At 43.9% G+C, this 16,208-nt stretch overlaps 1 protein-coding gene across 4 annotated transcripts in view; it reads right to left on the reverse strand.

Annotated features, from left to right (window-relative positions):
* The window catches only part of kiaa0319 (KIAA0319 ortholog), a 19,927-nt gene extending 3,926 nt beyond the window's left edge, over positions 1-16,001 (reverse strand). Inside the window, exons 1-21 of one of the 4 annotated variants that reach the window (XM_061237188.1) lie at positions 15,780-16,001; positions 15,140-15,227; positions 14,208-14,321; positions 12,514-13,253; positions 11,633-11,801; positions 11,452-11,550; positions 10,635-10,732; positions 10,319-10,406; positions 10,128-10,220; positions 9,693-9,825; positions 7,968-8,196; positions 5,967-6,090; positions 5,294-5,426; positions 4,711-4,859; positions 3,836-3,987; positions 3,521-3,659; positions 2,785-2,944; positions 2,172-2,308; positions 1,839-1,961; positions 603-693; positions 82-173 (exon numbers count right to left, since the gene is read on the reverse strand). In XM_061237188.1, coding sequence (XP_061093172.1) covers positions 82-173; positions 603-693; positions 1,839-1,961; positions 2,172-2,308; positions 2,785-2,944; positions 3,521-3,659; positions 3,836-3,987; positions 4,711-4,859; positions 5,294-5,426; positions 5,967-6,090; positions 7,968-8,196; positions 9,693-9,825; positions 10,128-10,220; positions 10,319-10,406; positions 10,635-10,732; positions 11,452-11,550; positions 11,633-11,801; positions 12,514-13,253; positions 14,208-14,259 — 3,001 coding nt within the window. In that variant the 5' untranslated portion in view covers positions 14,260-14,321; positions 15,140-15,227; positions 15,780-16,001. Of the gene's footprint in view, positions 1-81; positions 174-602; positions 694-1,838; positions 1,962-2,171; positions 2,309-2,784; positions 2,945-3,520; positions 3,660-3,835; positions 3,988-4,710; positions 4,860-5,293; positions 5,427-5,966; positions 6,091-7,967; positions 8,197-9,692; positions 9,826-10,127; positions 10,221-10,318; positions 10,407-10,634; positions 10,733-11,451; positions 11,551-11,632; positions 11,802-12,513; positions 13,254-14,207; positions 14,322-15,139; positions 15,274-15,779 lie in introns of those variants that run through there. The other 3 variants (XM_061237189.1, XM_061237187.1, XM_061237190.1) reach the window with 3 other exon arrangements.
* Between the last annotated feature and the right edge of the window lie 207 nt (positions 16,002-16,208).

Here is a 16,208-nt window from a genome sequence, read left to right on the forward strand (position 1 = left end):
GTCTAAAAGCCACAGCTCTGCCAAAAGCAGTGTGTGTGTATGTGTGTGTGTGTGTGTAAACAACAGGAGTAAGTGACCGACTGTATTTTGGCCTCAGCTCCATCCTCTCCTGGTCATCCATATCGTCCAGAATGGTGTACTTTGTTTTCTTCCTCACTTTTGTACGCCTTCTCCTTGAAATTCAATAAGAGAGCTTAAAACACTGAAATCTGCATCATTTAGCTGAACAACACATGCAGAAACACATCAACAAATAACATGCAGAAGGTTTGAAAATACAGTTTGTAGTTCTTCAATTGTATAAAAACACAAAAATGGTGTAAAAAACACCTTGATGGCATATTCCACCATATTTTTAGATGGTGGAAAATTCAATGTTTTAAATTTGACTAGCAACGAGTCTGGTTTGTGTAACTGAAGGGATGTGCTCAGGGGTGAATGCATGCATTTGATAGTTATCACAAAATATATTTTTATATAGAGTTCATGTTACAACTCAATAATTGTCTATGAAAGGCACTGCTCTGCCCCATGTTCTCACATGTACTAAGCCACTAAACAGGCTATAATTTCCTGTAAGATTCATGCTGATAGGGAGGTACCTTTTACAGCAGAACACACAGGCCCAGCTGACTGACATGACGAGGATGATCCCCATGAAACAGGACAGGACAACGTAGAGGACACTCCACTCTGGCAACGGAGGGGCAGAAGAACATACGGAGTGTGAGAGAGGGTTCCCCAAACTTGTTATCGCCATGCCTCCTAACATAACCACCATGTGTAAGAGGACCAACTCTATTTAATAGGTTACATTTATCTAATACCCACTGCAGGCTGCAATGCACAAGCTCATTGCACAAGTGCGATCACTAACAGAATAATAGAAAAGTATTTATATTTCTACATGTATGCTTGAGACTTCAACCTATGGAGTTTAAATATTTAAAAACAAAAACCATCACAATATTTCACAATGAAATATTATCAAAGATACTGAACAGAGTAGATACACACCTATGCACTAAAATGATGATCAAATTGAGTGATTGCGATTCTCCTTACTAAACTTAATTTAGTCCAGGACTAAAACTAATCTGTGTATGTTAAACCGGCCCTATAAGTACTTACTGTAGGAACTTGGATTAATGAAATGTAATGCATGTTATGAATTTAACAAAAAAAATAAAACTAAGCCAAAACTGGATTTGTATACAGAAACAAGCCTTGCCTCACATTTGAGAACCACAAAAGGCAAGCCACAATTTTACCCATTCCTAGTGCATAACATGCAAGTTATTACAGATGATGAGGCAGCACAGCATTGTATACAAATAAAATGTAACACATTTTATTTATATTCAAAGCCCTCCTCACAAAACTCCCCTTTACCCCATACTTTTTACAAACTCAAACTACTGCATAAGATGTCAAGGTTGGATTATGCTAAAAAAATTGCGAAATTACAGCAGAAAAACTATAGGAAATATATGCACCACACGTGGAATAAATTTCAGGGGTCAATTAAATAACAAGCCATGTTGTCCTTTCGGTAGTTTAAGGCCTACATTGTGTGGTCTGAGGGTTCCTCAGCAAAAGAGAGCCCTGCTCTCAGTAGGACTCCCTGCATGAGTAAAGGCTAAATAAACTGAATTAAAAATTCAATTTGAAAAGATAAAATAGATGACCAAATACAGACATAAACAAAATATATCACTATAACAGTTAGTGAAGGAAACCACTTCAGGCGGTTAATACAGGATAATACAAGCGTGACTTCAGGGATAATCATAGAGAGAGCCTGCCTGGCTGAGCGGCAAGAAAGAAACAGCGCTCACCACAGTTACTCACTCCATCACCAAGGAAACGGCGGATAAGGTTCTCCATCCAGAAGGGGTCACAGGCACAGCGCTTGGTGAAGGGTTCGCATTGGCCGTGGTCTGAACAGCGCAGCAGGCACACTGCAGCACACACAGAACAGAGCTGGAGGCTGGGGAGGGGACTTCCGCTTGCTGGGAAATGCAGGCTATACTCACAGTAAAATAACTGAGTGTAGAGGGCAGAGTGTTGATTTACACTAATCAGTGAACATCAGGTGAATATCGCAACGGTTTTGACATTTATCTATGATTGATCATTGGGCCCGTCCTGCAGTGCATTGTGGGTCTTACTAGCAGTGTCCACCCTGAGGGTCCTGAAGAGCAGGAAGTCAGCTTTCTCCCGCAGCAGCAGGAGTCGCAGCAGGCGGGTGAGCTGAGGGCCTGGCATCGGCCCGTCCCGTCCCCGAACACGGAACCTCAGCGTGGTGCTAAACACACGAAAGCAACCTTTGGTGCCAATGTCAGAATTCAACATCATCATTAAGGGAACTGATTTGTTCATCCAACTATCAGCTATTATTGGATCTCTACTAGTAGCTAGAGGCCTGCAGGGCCAAGAGGAGCCTAACTGTCATTGTAAATTGAGATAATGAGATATACTTTATTGAACACAGTTGGGTAATTTGTCCTCAGCATTTGACCCATCCTTGTTACTTAGGAGCAGTAGGCTGCCACCCTGCTATGCCCGGAGAGCAATTTGGGGTTAAGAGCTCACGGACCCAACAGCTGTGCAGATCTTATCATGGCTACACTGTGGCTTGAACCACCAACAGTCCAGGTCCCAGTCATACACCTTAGCCACACTCAAGCTCCCCAATTGTTGTTAACAGAGGCTAAAATAGACAAGGATCCTTGAGTGGATTCAGCAGCCTAGCAGGGGTGGCAGTGTGAGTGGGAACGCTACCTGACGTCAGACTGTGCTTGCAGCCCCTGCACGCTGATGTCAGAGTCCAGCACGTGGAGAAGTGCGGCCAGTTGCCTGACCACCGTGTCCCTCTGCTGCTGGGACACCTGGGACACGGCCACCTGCAGCTCCAGCTCCACCTCGTCCCTCCTGTGGGGGTCTGGGGCAAGGGTTTCTCACGTTAATGAGAATAATAACCACTTATCGCTTGAACTTCATGAAGAGGAGGTGGGCAGAGGAGGTGGGCAGGTGCCAGGAGGTGAGAATTGTGATATGAACCCTGCTGAAAAAAACAACTCAAGCAAGGTTTTGAAACAGCTGGTTGATCAGTTCAGACCAGCTCGCAGCTTGACATGGTTTGACCAGCTCGAGCTATGTTTTTAAACATCTGGTTGATCAAGCTACCAGCACTAGCTGGTTGACCAGCTCATACCCAACTAGACCAGCTTTATGACCAGCTTAACCATGCTGGCTGACCAGCTCATACCCAGCCAAACCAGTTCATAGCTTGACGGGCTAAATTTTCATTAGCTGGACGTACAGCAGGGAGGTGAGACGGGTGCAAGGAGGTGAGACAAAAGGTGAATGAGGAGTTGAGACAGATGAGGTGAGATCAATAACAGATGAGGGTGAGACAAGAGATCAGAAGTGGAAAGATGTGTGTGGACCTGTGAGAGAGGTGAGCAGAGGTAGAGAACACGTGAGAGGAGGTGAGGAGAGGTGAGAAAGACCCTACCAGGACGCAATTCCACGGTGGCGGTTGCCTTGCTGGTGCGGCTCTGGGAATCAGTCACACTCAGATGGAACAGGTACGTCCCCTCCACCAGATTGGCCAGGTGAAGAAAGGCCTCCCTTTCCGACCCATAGAGGACATCCTGCACACAGGGGCAGAGTGCCCATCAGCCGGCCCCCTCTCCCCTCTCTCCTCTCCCTTCTCTCCTCTACCCTCTCTCCCCTCTTCCCTCTCTGCTCTCTCCCCACTCCTCTCCCCCCCTCCCCTCTAAACCCCCCTCTTGATACTGAGAGGAGCACGGCTGGAGCCTCAACTCACCCCAGCGGCAGGGCTCTGCCCATCTCGCACCCACAGGTAGGAAACATTGGCTGGGTCAGCACCCGAAACCGAACCTCTCAGCACCAGGGAGTTGTTGGGCAGGATCAGGGTGTGGCTGCCACTGGCATGAGCCTCAGGGGAATGATCCTGAGCTGTGGGAAGATCGGCAGAGCTCACTTAGGGCAAATGGGCTGAGTTAATGGGATGACCGTTAAACCAGGGGTCCTCAATCTTATCCAGAAAGGGGTGGTGAATGGTAAATAGTAAATGGTTGGCATTTATATAGCGCCTTTATCCAAAGCGCTGTACAATTGATGCTTCTCCATTCACCCATTCATACACACACTCACACACTGACGGCGATCGGCTGCCATGCAAGGCCCCGACCAGCTCGTCAGGAGTATTTGGGGGTTAGGTGTCTTGCTCAGGGACACTTCGACACAGCCCGGGTGGGGGATCGAACCGGCAACCCTCCGACTGCCAGACGACTGCTCTTACTGCCTGAGCCATGTTGCCCCTAGTGAGGGTGCAGACTTTTGTTTACACCAAGCAGCAGCAATTTGGGATTCTACTAATTAAGGTCCTGAGCAAAGACTTAGTGGTTGATTAGTAGAAGCAGGTGCGTGACTGCTTAGTTGGAAGAAAAGCCTACACCCACATTGGCCCTTTCTGGATAAGATTGCGGGATCCAGACTTAAGTGTGGTTCTTAGCAACCAGAAGGAAAGACTGACCCATATGACCACACAAGAACATGCTCAAAAAATAATAATTTGTCTTTTTTCAACTACTTTGCGCAGAAAGGAAGCTCAAACTCAAACTCATTTTCAAGGACCGATTCTAATGTGACTGGATTAAGGCCAGACTTCAGTCTCACCTTCGGTGACAGTGACAGTGAGGGACGTGCTGTCTGCTGCCCCCTGCTGGTCTATCACTGTCAGCCTAAAGATGTAGCTGCCTGCCCCCAAACCCGTTGCCATGGCCACTGGCTTGTCAGCATCCTCTATCTTCATCCCAGGAGGACTACTTCAAGACAATGGCAGGGATTACCAGAGGAAAAGCCCAATAACAGCACACAGAGACTAGCGAGTCAATCACATAAATCACCTCCGCCAGCATCACTCCTGAAGCCCAGGAACACTAAATAATCACTGTGTGAGGATAAATGTTACACTTCATAAACCAATGTCTTACTCACAATATAAACAATTCAATTTCCACCCTCCAACTCGCAGCAATCTTAATTTGTTTTGCCATAGCACAGCCCACTGAGGCCATTCCATCTTCTGTTCTCTCCATCCTTTCCTTCACCCCTTCCATCCTTACTTCTGTTCATCTCTCACTTTCTTTCCTCTCTTTTTGTCACTTCCTTCTTCCCTTTTTCCTGACTCCCTCCCTTCCCCCCTCCTCCCCTGTTTAAGAGAGCAGTGTAGGGTGAGTGACTTGTCGCAGGCAAATACCTGATGGATTCCCAGTGAAAGGTGACAATGCCCTGGTCGTCAGTGCTGCTGCTGCCATCCAGCCTGGTGCTGTTCACTGGAAGGGTCAGCAGTCTGTCTGGCCCCACCACTGCAGTAGGGCCCTTGTTCTTCTCTGGGACACACAATAAAAGAACAAAATTACAGCTGAGGGACTGTTTTTACACAGCCAAACACAGAAACAACAGAAAATTAAATCCAGGAAAAGTGCGTGGGTGAACGTATCACAGATTTATAAATCTGCCTCACGGAGACTTGGAAGCATGTTTACCTGGGTTCAAAAACATTGCATTTTCACATTAGTGGTAAGCCAAATTAAATACACATAAGTAATCATTTTAAATTGAACTGGTTCCCTTCACTTTCTCATGTCACAACACCACAAGTAGAATTACACATACACAAGGAATTACTGATGCTCATAAGGCCACAAAAAATCGACATTTTTCCATTTGTGATGTTCAACAGGCAACATTCCATAAGGTTTTAGGAATACCCTGAGAACATTGACTGGGCTGGTGATTGAGCCACGCAAAAGCAGTTGGCTGGTGTTAATCATTTCCAAAAAGCACATACTGTAGATTTAGCTGAGAAATTACAAACAAATAAGGGATAGGCAAACAACAACTCAATCTGCTTCTCGGGTCAAACTCACCAGGCTGCACAAGGACCGTAACGTTAGAGGAAGCTTTCTGGCCTGCCGAGTCAGTGACAGTCAGCTGGAAGGTGTACTGGCCTTCCTGTAGATCAAATAGCTGGAGGACAGGAGTCCTCTCACCCTGGAGGGAGACCCAAAGCATAGGTTTTCACTCCACCAATACATAGCACTGGACCATTTTTTACATTTTCTCCATACCAGAGAGACTGGGACAGAAAGACAGAGAAAGACACTATATATTGTATCAGGGGCACAACGGGCGACGTCCTTCCCCCGATCTGTCAATGGGAAAACCAGATATAATATAATATATCCATAACATTTATGTCAAGAAATAATATCTAATATTGGCTTTTCTGTCTGCTTAATCAGCGATTTACCGGAAAGAAAAATGTGTATATTTTCAGCCACATGGGGCTTCAATTGGAGAGGTGTTTTCTCTTTTGGGTGGCGTTTTTTTGCCACGCTGATTGGCTGCTGCCAGAAACCCAGCAAGGTGAAATTGTGTGCGCCCCTGGGCCATAGATATGCTGTGCCCAGAAGCCCAGAGAGCCTTTGCTAGAGAAGAGACTGCCAGTTGTTGGTTTACAATTCTAATGCAAGCAGCCATCTGAAGTTGTTTGTTGTTTCCATCACAAATGTAGCAAGTACAGTAAGTCATTTATTTATTTCATGTTTAAATATTTATTTCTTTAGTTTAGCCATCTGAAATGGCTGGACTTTGCCTGCCTTCATCGCTAGCTTATAGAGCATAATGTTTATAGCTACATCAACTTGACTGTGTAACTAAACAACAAATCTTAATTGTGCTGGCTATTCATTAAATAGCTACCATAGTTCTATCTTGAATACACTGGTTTAAAACAGCGGCTACTGTGTGCTGCCAAGATTTAACAGTAAATTAACGTATCCGTTCCCAAATTATAATTAGATCGCTAGCTAGTGGGGTGTTGTCGTGGCTACATGTAGCTTAGTTTAGGATATAGCCAGTACGAAATAAAACTTTTATTTTCCACAACATGTGAACACTTTAAGTTTTATTACAATGTCTTTCTGACAAGGAACCAAGCAGGGGCATTATCCTAATCAGCAGGTCAAACTATTCATTTTATTTTATTTTAGATAAAATGCAACTGTGTGTAAAACCTGCAACTGCATTTTAACACTGCTCTCCTCTAAACTGAGTAAGTTTGAGTTGCAGGCTTTCTGTTTCAAGTATCTTTTTGTTGCTTCCCTATAAAGAGAAGCTGAGTTGAAATTTATATTACCATATCCTCCAAATCTGCCCTCTAAAGACTCTTTTAATCCATGCTCCCAAGACTGAAACTGAATGTTTCAAAGAGAGATGTTGATATCATTTTTTTTTTTACATTCATGCATTACGGAATTACGGAAAATTGGGACTGTTTCTACTATTACTAGCTTCTTATTTTTATTATTGTCAATGCTTTTGCTTTCCTTTGTAATTATAGAGGTTGGAGGTGAGTACTGGTGTGTGTCTGTGTGCCTGCATGTGTGCACGTGCACATGTGTGTACGGCGCCCTGCCCAGGTAAATAGCCACCAGTGTTGAATGTGTTTAATTGCAGTATGTATTGTAATTTGTTTTGTTAACTATGTCTTGCCAACATGATTGCACATATGTTTAATTTATCATTATCCAGTGGTAAAATATTTCAAAAGCCGCCTACGTTACACCCTTGCAAAAAGGTGAAAATCCATCTGACCTAGATAAATAAATAAATAAATAAATAAATAAATGAAACATTTAACTGATTTAACTGTCATGACAATGGAGTTGGTATGTGAAATACACAAACTTTGTCAATTTGCTTTGTTTTACACATCAGGCCAACAAGGCATTTCAACTGAAACTGAACTGAGATGAACAGATGTACAGTAGAGGCAGAGGTACAAGGACAGCACCAAAATACAAATCCACTCAAAGCCCTGGGTATTGGCCCTTTGGTTTGTGAAGTATGTTTGCAGTTGACCTCACCTGCATGGTAGGGTCTATGCCCTGGCTGCTGGACCAGAAGGTCCAGGAGTAGTCAGTGATTCCGTGGTCATCACTGCTCTCGCTGCCACTCAGGATGACGTGGTTGAGGGGTAGGGTGAGGGTTTGGTTGGGGCCAGCGTTGGCTACTGGGGGCAGGTCCACTGGTCTGATGGCCCTCACTGAGGCTAGGGTAGAGTCAGTCAGCCCGTCTGAATCGACCACCGTCAGTCTGTCGACATTGCAAATAACAAGCAATGCGCATGTGGCTCCTTTCACAATGATTATTCATGCAGTACCATTTGTCATTGAACTTTCCCCAAACACAATTCAGCAGCTGTCCACTATAGCAGCTGTAAACTATATCTATAAATGCTATAAAACATCCCACAAAGGAAAGGGCATAAATAAGGTGCTGTCAGGCTATCGCAGCCCAAATGTTATTTATATTATTTATTAAAACCCCTGCCCATTGTGCACAGTTTAAGAACTGACATGGCCAGAATTTGTATTATTTGGCCAAAAACCTGGAGTGAACTCTGACTAGGAAGGGTACAATATCCAACAATAACAGGAAAAGATTAACTCCTTTGGATAAGACTTGAAGTTAGGTATCAGGTATAATCATTGAAAGTGCTGAAGAGACAGATGTAATGAGTAACTACCTGAACGTGTAGCCAGGTTTATGCACTAAGTTCTCTAAGTATATCTGTTCTTTTGGCTCTGTACCTCAGCACATTGGATTTGAAATTAAACAATGAATGTGAGGTTAAAGTGCAGATTGTCACCTTACTCACCATTTGAGAGTATTTACATCCATATCAGGTGGTCCATGTCGGAATTACATACTTTTTATGCATAGTCCCTCCATTGTAGGGGACCAAAAGTAATTGCAGTTGGCTTCTCAGCTGTTTCTGATTAGTCAGGTGTATTCAAACTCTTCCTTCGTGCAGGTAGAAGAAAGCTTTCAGTATTTAGTTTTCATTCAAGGCTTTTGATTGCCTTTGGAGTCTGTTATTGGTGATTGTCATCATGAGGACCAATTAAGTCAAGATAACCATTATAAGGCTGAGAAATGACAAAAACAGTCAGAGACATAGGCCAAACAATAGATTAAGTGCTATCCAATAAGTTTGAACTTGAGCAGATAAGACCCTTTAGTACACTTCAGAATTAATTTTGCTGCTGCAATCAGCAGTATCAATGAAGGCAATTGAGCCAGCAGCTGTGGCAGTTATAAATATCTAAACTATATCAATCCTACCACCATGTTCTACAGATGAGGGGGTGCTTTGGTTCTTGGGCAGTTCCTTTTAGCCTCCACACCATGCTCTTGCTATCACGATATTACAAGTCAAGCTTGGTCTCGTCTATCCATAAGACCATAAGACTCTTTTAGGTTCTACTTCGCAAACTGTAACTGTTATTTTGCAGATAACTAGTGCTTTGCATGTTGCAGTGCAGCCTCTATAGATCTGTTTGTGAAGTATTGTGTGGAGAGTTGTCATGAACACACCCGCTCACAAACACATCCACGACAGCCTCTCAAACAGTGTATGTTTTTCTTCATTATGGCAATAATTATTTGGTCATCAACTGCAGATTGATTTCAAATCCAGTTTGCCGGGGTACTGAGCCACAAAAACAGAAATTGTACACCGCTGTCCAAATATTTAATTCTGCTCTGTATGTGGCCAGTGGAGGTATGGCCAGGGAGATGCACATTACCTGAAGGTGTAGTTCCCAGCCTCCAGGTCTGACAGGCGGAGGGTGGCGGTGTCCGCTGAGCCTGTGAGTTTCCGTGGTGGGCTGGCCACATCCTCCCAATGGTAGCTGGCTACCCTGTCATCATCAGTGCTCTCTGTGTCAAACCCAACCAAGACACAAACACACAGCTGAGGAATTCCCATGCAGCAAATACACGAGGATCTAGTGGACCATTTCCTACATAGGCACTGTGGATATTTTTAGATAACAGCTCATAAATATTTCACAGTGACAAGTAAATCCAAGTCTGTTTATTGTAGTCCTGTCTGTGCACCCGGACAACATTTCAGAACTGACTGCATATTATTCTGTGCATTTATTTTACATAACCTAGTATGTACAGTAAGAGTAAGAGTTTGGAAATGATTATTTTGTACATGTTATCAATTTACTTACGGCTGCCATCAATGAAGACAGACTCAGCAGGGAGGGTGACCTCCTGGCTTTCAGGAGAGGCGATGGCTCTGGGTGGCTGGTTCACATGAGTTGCTGAAGAGAGAAAACCCCAGAATCCACTTTATCAGATGCAGCAGCACAACTGACCCTGGAATGGAACAGGATGCTAAATAATGTCGCACTTTACATACCAGCATTAATGGTAACATTCACAAATCCCTCTCCATAGGCACTGTCCCCGGTCACACAGACTTTCACAGCATACAGGCCTGTGGACAGCTAGCGGCAACAGTAAATCAAATTGCAGGTCAAAGGTTAACTGAGGTGGTCTAAATAAATATCAACACAGCATAGGCAGCATTTAAAACAAGAGTTATGCAATAAAATGGAAATTGGCTGGCAGGAAATTGAAACAAGTGATATTATCAATTTCAAACTGTGATATCCTGTGCCATATAGATAAGAGCTAGGGATTAATCTCTACTGGTAAATTAGAAAGGACTTTACTCCAGACAGCCTGACAGACTTGCTGTGCTTGCCCTCCATCTCTCCCTGGTGGTCAGTTGGGTAGCTAATCAAACTCCACTCGTAAGCATATGTGGTCTCTGAGAAAGAAAAAAAAACATGAAAACAACAGGTGCTTATTCAAGCTTAATTAGCATCATGAACAGTGCTACAATGTAATCAAAATCATAGAAGTAATCTAGTACAAGCATTCATTTTATTTTTGTGTATACAGGGTGGTGGGATTCAGACCTTACTGACTTGGGAGCCAAATCCATCCTGACCAGACACACGTACACACACACACACACACACATCTTTACATTTTACAGACTAGTGGGGACAGAACTTGTATCAGAACAAACTGTACTGTTAGCGTAGAGGGCTGATCTACAACCATCCATTGTGACATTGTCACAATGTATGCCACAGATAAACAAATGCATGTGCAGTTATGCCACTTTTACACACTTGTCCTGCTAAGCAAATTCATGCGCAGATTGTGTCAAATTTCATAACAAATTGAGTCGGATTCATTTTTTGAGATTTTGACAGTACTTTTGAGCATTTTTAGAATTCTTTATCAATTATCAATTGTGGGGACATGGATTTTGTGGCCATATGAAAACCAGTCCCCACAACATCAATGGGCAGTCAAAACCTTGTTCCCGCTTTTAACTAAAATAAACATGCACACACACAACAACAACAACAACAATGTACTTCTTATCTAAGCAACACAATCCTCTTTGTATTCAGGTTTTTTGCTGAGGCAGTTTGCTGAGGCAGTGTGACAAGGGACAGTGAAAGAGCGACATACTGGTTTGTGGCTCAGATATTACAGATGCGTTCAGCTGCACTGAGTTCTTCGGCAGAGACACCGCCACAGGCTCTCCCACAGACACTAGCAGGATCCTGCCTGTGAGAGCAGAGTGAGAAAGTCACAGACTGAAAACTGTTTTTGGTTCCTCTGTGAAAAAGACTTTTAAACACAGCAGTACCTGGCTGTAAGGAGGCAGTTGCAGCTGGAGTACTGGACACAGGTGGGAGGTAATCTGTGGGCGGCAAAGTTCCCATTTGACTCTGGGAGGTGGAGTTTGCACTGCTGTTCTGGAGTAGGGGTGTGCTCTCCAGATTTCTATATGACACATTCTGTGAAATATCACTGTCCTAGAAAGGATAATATACAAAACACATAGAAGAACATATATACGATAAGCATTTGTCTTGATGTAGGCATTTCATCCAAATGCTCACATTGTCATACTCTGAAAGATTCCAGTTTCTGAACAACTATGGGGAAGAGTGGTGGTCAGCACACATGTGAGGGCAAGATACTGTGATTATTAATATTATTTCATATCTAAGAACTTGGGTGTGGCTGCCTTTGTCCTTTCCTACTACAATATGCCAACTTTAGGCTACAGAAAATTTATCCATTTATTATAGCAGGAGATTTGACAGTATGTATTGATTATTTTATTACCGCAAAGGCAACATAAAGTTGGGCTGTATATGAGACAGACTGAGTCAGCACTTCCAGACAGCAGGAATAAACAGGATGTCCAGTGAGTAAGCCTCAGTCTTCTCAGCATGTTCTTACACAACCATGCTTGAAATGCCAGACACTAACCTCGTATGACACATCTTTTCCCCTCCCTCCAATTAGTATTTTTTTTTACCCTAATTATTTGTTTTCAGGTTAGCTGACTGCACACTGTCCACTCGAAATGCAAAACGATAATTACCCAGTTGAAATAGTATTGCTAAACAAAAAAGCATTGTATTTTAAGTCTGCATGTACATGAAATGCCCACAGCGTCCCTCCCCACGCTGTGTGGGCATAGCTGGCACTAGATGAACGGATTTGGCACACACTCACACTGAAGCCTTCTGGTACAGGGACTGGGGACCTGAGGGTGGGGCCGGAGTCAGTGAGTGGAGCTGGAACAGCATCTAAGATACTGGGGGTGGAGCCCTGCAGAAAAGGGCTGCTCTTGGTTGGGTTCTGCAGAGAGTCCTGAGGAGAATCTTTCTCCCCTTGGCTTCCCCCGGCCTCTGAAAGGTTAAGACCCTCCCGTCCTGGAACAGAAGGCCAATCGAGGTAACCAGAGCTCTCCTTCAGCTCCGCCTTGGAGCCCACCAAGCTGCTGCCCCTGACCCTGTCCCCATCCTCTGAGCTCCGGTAGCCCTCGGGGTACTCGATTTCCGCCTGGGCAGAGTCATCAAAGCCCTGGACTCCGTCGAGCAGACCCAGGTCCTCGAGGGCTTCGGTGCCCTTGGGCCTCAGGAGGGGACGCCAGCGGCCTGGGTAGGGTTGCCCTCGCACCAGACTCTGCAGGACCAGGGTCTGAGGGGGCCCGCGCTGCAGGAAGGCCACGTAGGAGTCGGTGCCGGGCCGCTGTTTGGGCTGGCAGTTCTCCTTGCGCTGGCAGCTGAGGACGTAGCAGCGGTGCTCAAAGTACCAGGCCAGGTCGCAGCCCGGGAGATCACAGCAGGCCTCGGCGCAGTGCACCAGGGACGACACTTCCGGCACGCGGAGGATACTGCTGCTCTTCAGGTTGGGTGAGATGATGGTGTTCGAGAACGTCGCCCCCTGCCAGCACTGCTCTGCCACTGCACCTGTGGAGCAGGGTGGAATGCAAGGGATGGGTGAAAACGGTGTCGCTCCACTCGAGCCTGCATAGCTTAATCTGCACCGCAGGTAACCTAGCATCACTACAGAAACCAGCATTATTCAAAAACCTTTTTTCCTGCCACCACCCCTCTTGGGAGGACTACTTGATTTTTATTTACAGGTATTATTAACACAAAATAGGGAAGGGCACAAAAAATACTGTAAAATAAAAAGTAATAGTTATTGGCATGAGTTTTATTTTCTGCTATGTGTAAAGCAGTGTGCTTTATTCATGATTCAATGAAATCAACCACACATTTTTCAAATAAACACATGTATTTCTTCCACAATGATTGGCACCCCTGGTTGATAATGTACAACCACCCCTGGCAAAGATGACAGCCATGAGTCTTTTCCTATAATTTGTGATATGGTTAGAGAACACATTGTGAGGGATTTTTGACCACTCCTCCATGCCAAACTTTTCAGGAACATTGATATCCTTTTCAATATTGATTTTATCTATATAAAAATAATTGTTAGGGGTGCCAATAAGAGTAAATGTATTTAAATAAAAGTATATAGTTTTCATGTTTAAACTTAAAATATAAATCATTATTCATGTTGTTAATTATATGCAGCTGTTTTTCTCCCTTTTTATTAAGGGTGCCAATAATTCTGGAGCCCACTGTAAGCCATGCCCAAAACAGATGGCTGCAATTGTCTACCAGAAGCAGGGACAAAATGTCAATTAATTATTCAGGAACACTCTTCTATTGGTACCCTTCTGGGTTTTTGTACTGCTCATCAATATCTGTTAAAAAACCACTGCATTGCTCGGACTTTAACGGAGCAATGTTTGTTGGGATATTCAAGAACACATTAATGTTAAATGAAAACAAATACTTTGCAGGTTCTACCAGTTACCAGTTACAGTTTCGAGCATAAAATCGCCTTACCTTTCGTGTATAGCAGCAATACACAAAAGAACAGAACAGGTGCAGCACTCATGATGTCAGGGCATGAGTTAGGGACTTGGCTTGATTTATTCCCTCTGTCCTGGCCACCTAAGCCTGAACAGAAAAGGGTGCTATAACCACACACATCCAGCACAGGCATTGAAGCAAATGAATTCATGAATGCATGGAATGTTAACAGATCCACAATATGTGAACAAAACAAAACTTTCAGTTGCTAAATTAATTTGATTGATTCGTATCTATATTAGATGATAAAATAACAATAAAATACAGAGCTGTAGCTCCGAAGTAGTGAATATTGAAATATATGTATCACACCTAAAATAAAAAAATAATGTTCCTCTCAATGTTTTCTCTCATGAAGTACTCTATACATCAATGCACACCATGTCTGGCTTATGGCACTGCGCATTCATTGATTACCATAACGCCATAAATGCACTATTTGTCACGGCACTTGATTTCTCTATTCAAACAGTCTGGTAAGCATCGATTGCTGTTTACAACATTAAGACACTTTTCATTGACTATAAAAACCCATGTCTATACTACCAGGGGTAATAATACATTTAGCATTTTTCTAATGTGGAAGGGCAGATTTCTTCTGAGAAGACTTTGTGTATCCTAAAAGAAGGAGAAAACAAACTCAACTTCTATTCTTGAAAAATATCTGGCACACAAGTGAACAAATAGGACCGGTTGAGAGTAATGAAGGTATTTGAAGATTAAGACCACAACACAAGGCCTTGCAAATCAGCAAGAGATTCAACGATCAGGTGACATATGTCAGCATGCATGCTGCCAAGTCTTTCAGACATACTCTGGCGTTAGTGAGTGGTCATTGAGCGGAGTGGACATATGGATGCTTGGAAACAGTGCTTTGGATGTGCTCTGTGACACATGATTTTCACCTGGGCATGAGTCCAAAATTCACGAAGACCTCCAGGGCCAGCAGTGCCTGAAAGTGCCTCGTTGACGTGGCTCGGAGGTTAGTTAGGCCTGCAGAGCTCAAAGAGGTAACGCACCGTCACTTCAAAAACAGGATCTTTCAGGAAAGGGGTTACATAAGGAAAAGGCTAATTAGCCACACAAGCTCACATAATAACCATCGTGTGTATGAAAAACAAACACACCAAGGCTGCTTCCGTGACATTTGTTTGGATAGCAGAGGACAGTTTTCCAGATAGTGTTCTCTCTCAGTGGAAGATTATTTTTATTATAGGTGTGGGTGCAACCATACACTTAGGAGGCTATCTTACCAGTTCGACAGAAACACAGGTGCCTGGCAGGACAAATTGTTGGCAGACTAAATACATTTGTGACTCAGATGCAACACCAGTGAAAAGCATCTAACATGTCTCACTTGTTAAAATAAAAATGCACTATGTCAGTTTTTCATTGAATAATTATACACAATTTTTTGTTTTTTTCGCATACACAAACAGAGGCCCGTTTTTCCATTCGATAATAAATCAGCGCGACAAAACACATTAGGGAGCAACGCATATTGAAAGCCTATCTGTAGCCTACTAGACGTTGAAACACACCTACCTTGATCGCCCCAGCCCTCCTGTAAAGCTACATGAGCATCCTTTCCCTCCGCCTGTTATTAATCCTTTAGCCTAAACGAACTCTTTTTTTTCTTTCCGGAACTTGGACCATATGCGTTGTATCGCTGTAACGACGCGAGAAGCAGCAGGATGTTGCAGCTGCGTTTAAAGCTTGAATACCGAAGGGGATGTGCGCAGTGATGCTTACGAAGAGGCTGCGAGGTCTTGGTTGCTACGCTAGTGCCTATGCGCGATAGAGGGCGTGAGTGATGATGAGCTAAGCGTCTGGCGCTCGGGACCGAGCACAGGAGGTGATGGCGTACAACACGCTACAACTTGTGCGTGCGCGCGCCCTCGTTCAATTGGGATATATTTACTTAACATCGCAGCATTAAAAAAAAAAAAAGAACTCACAGCTTCTTCCTCCCTC

The sequence above is a fragment of the Conger conger genome, chromosome 1 (genome assembly GCF_963514075.1).
Source record: "Conger conger chromosome 1, fConCon1.1, whole genome shotgun sequence".
Lineage (NCBI taxonomy): Eukaryota > Metazoa > Chordata > Actinopteri > Anguilliformes > Congridae > Conger > Conger conger.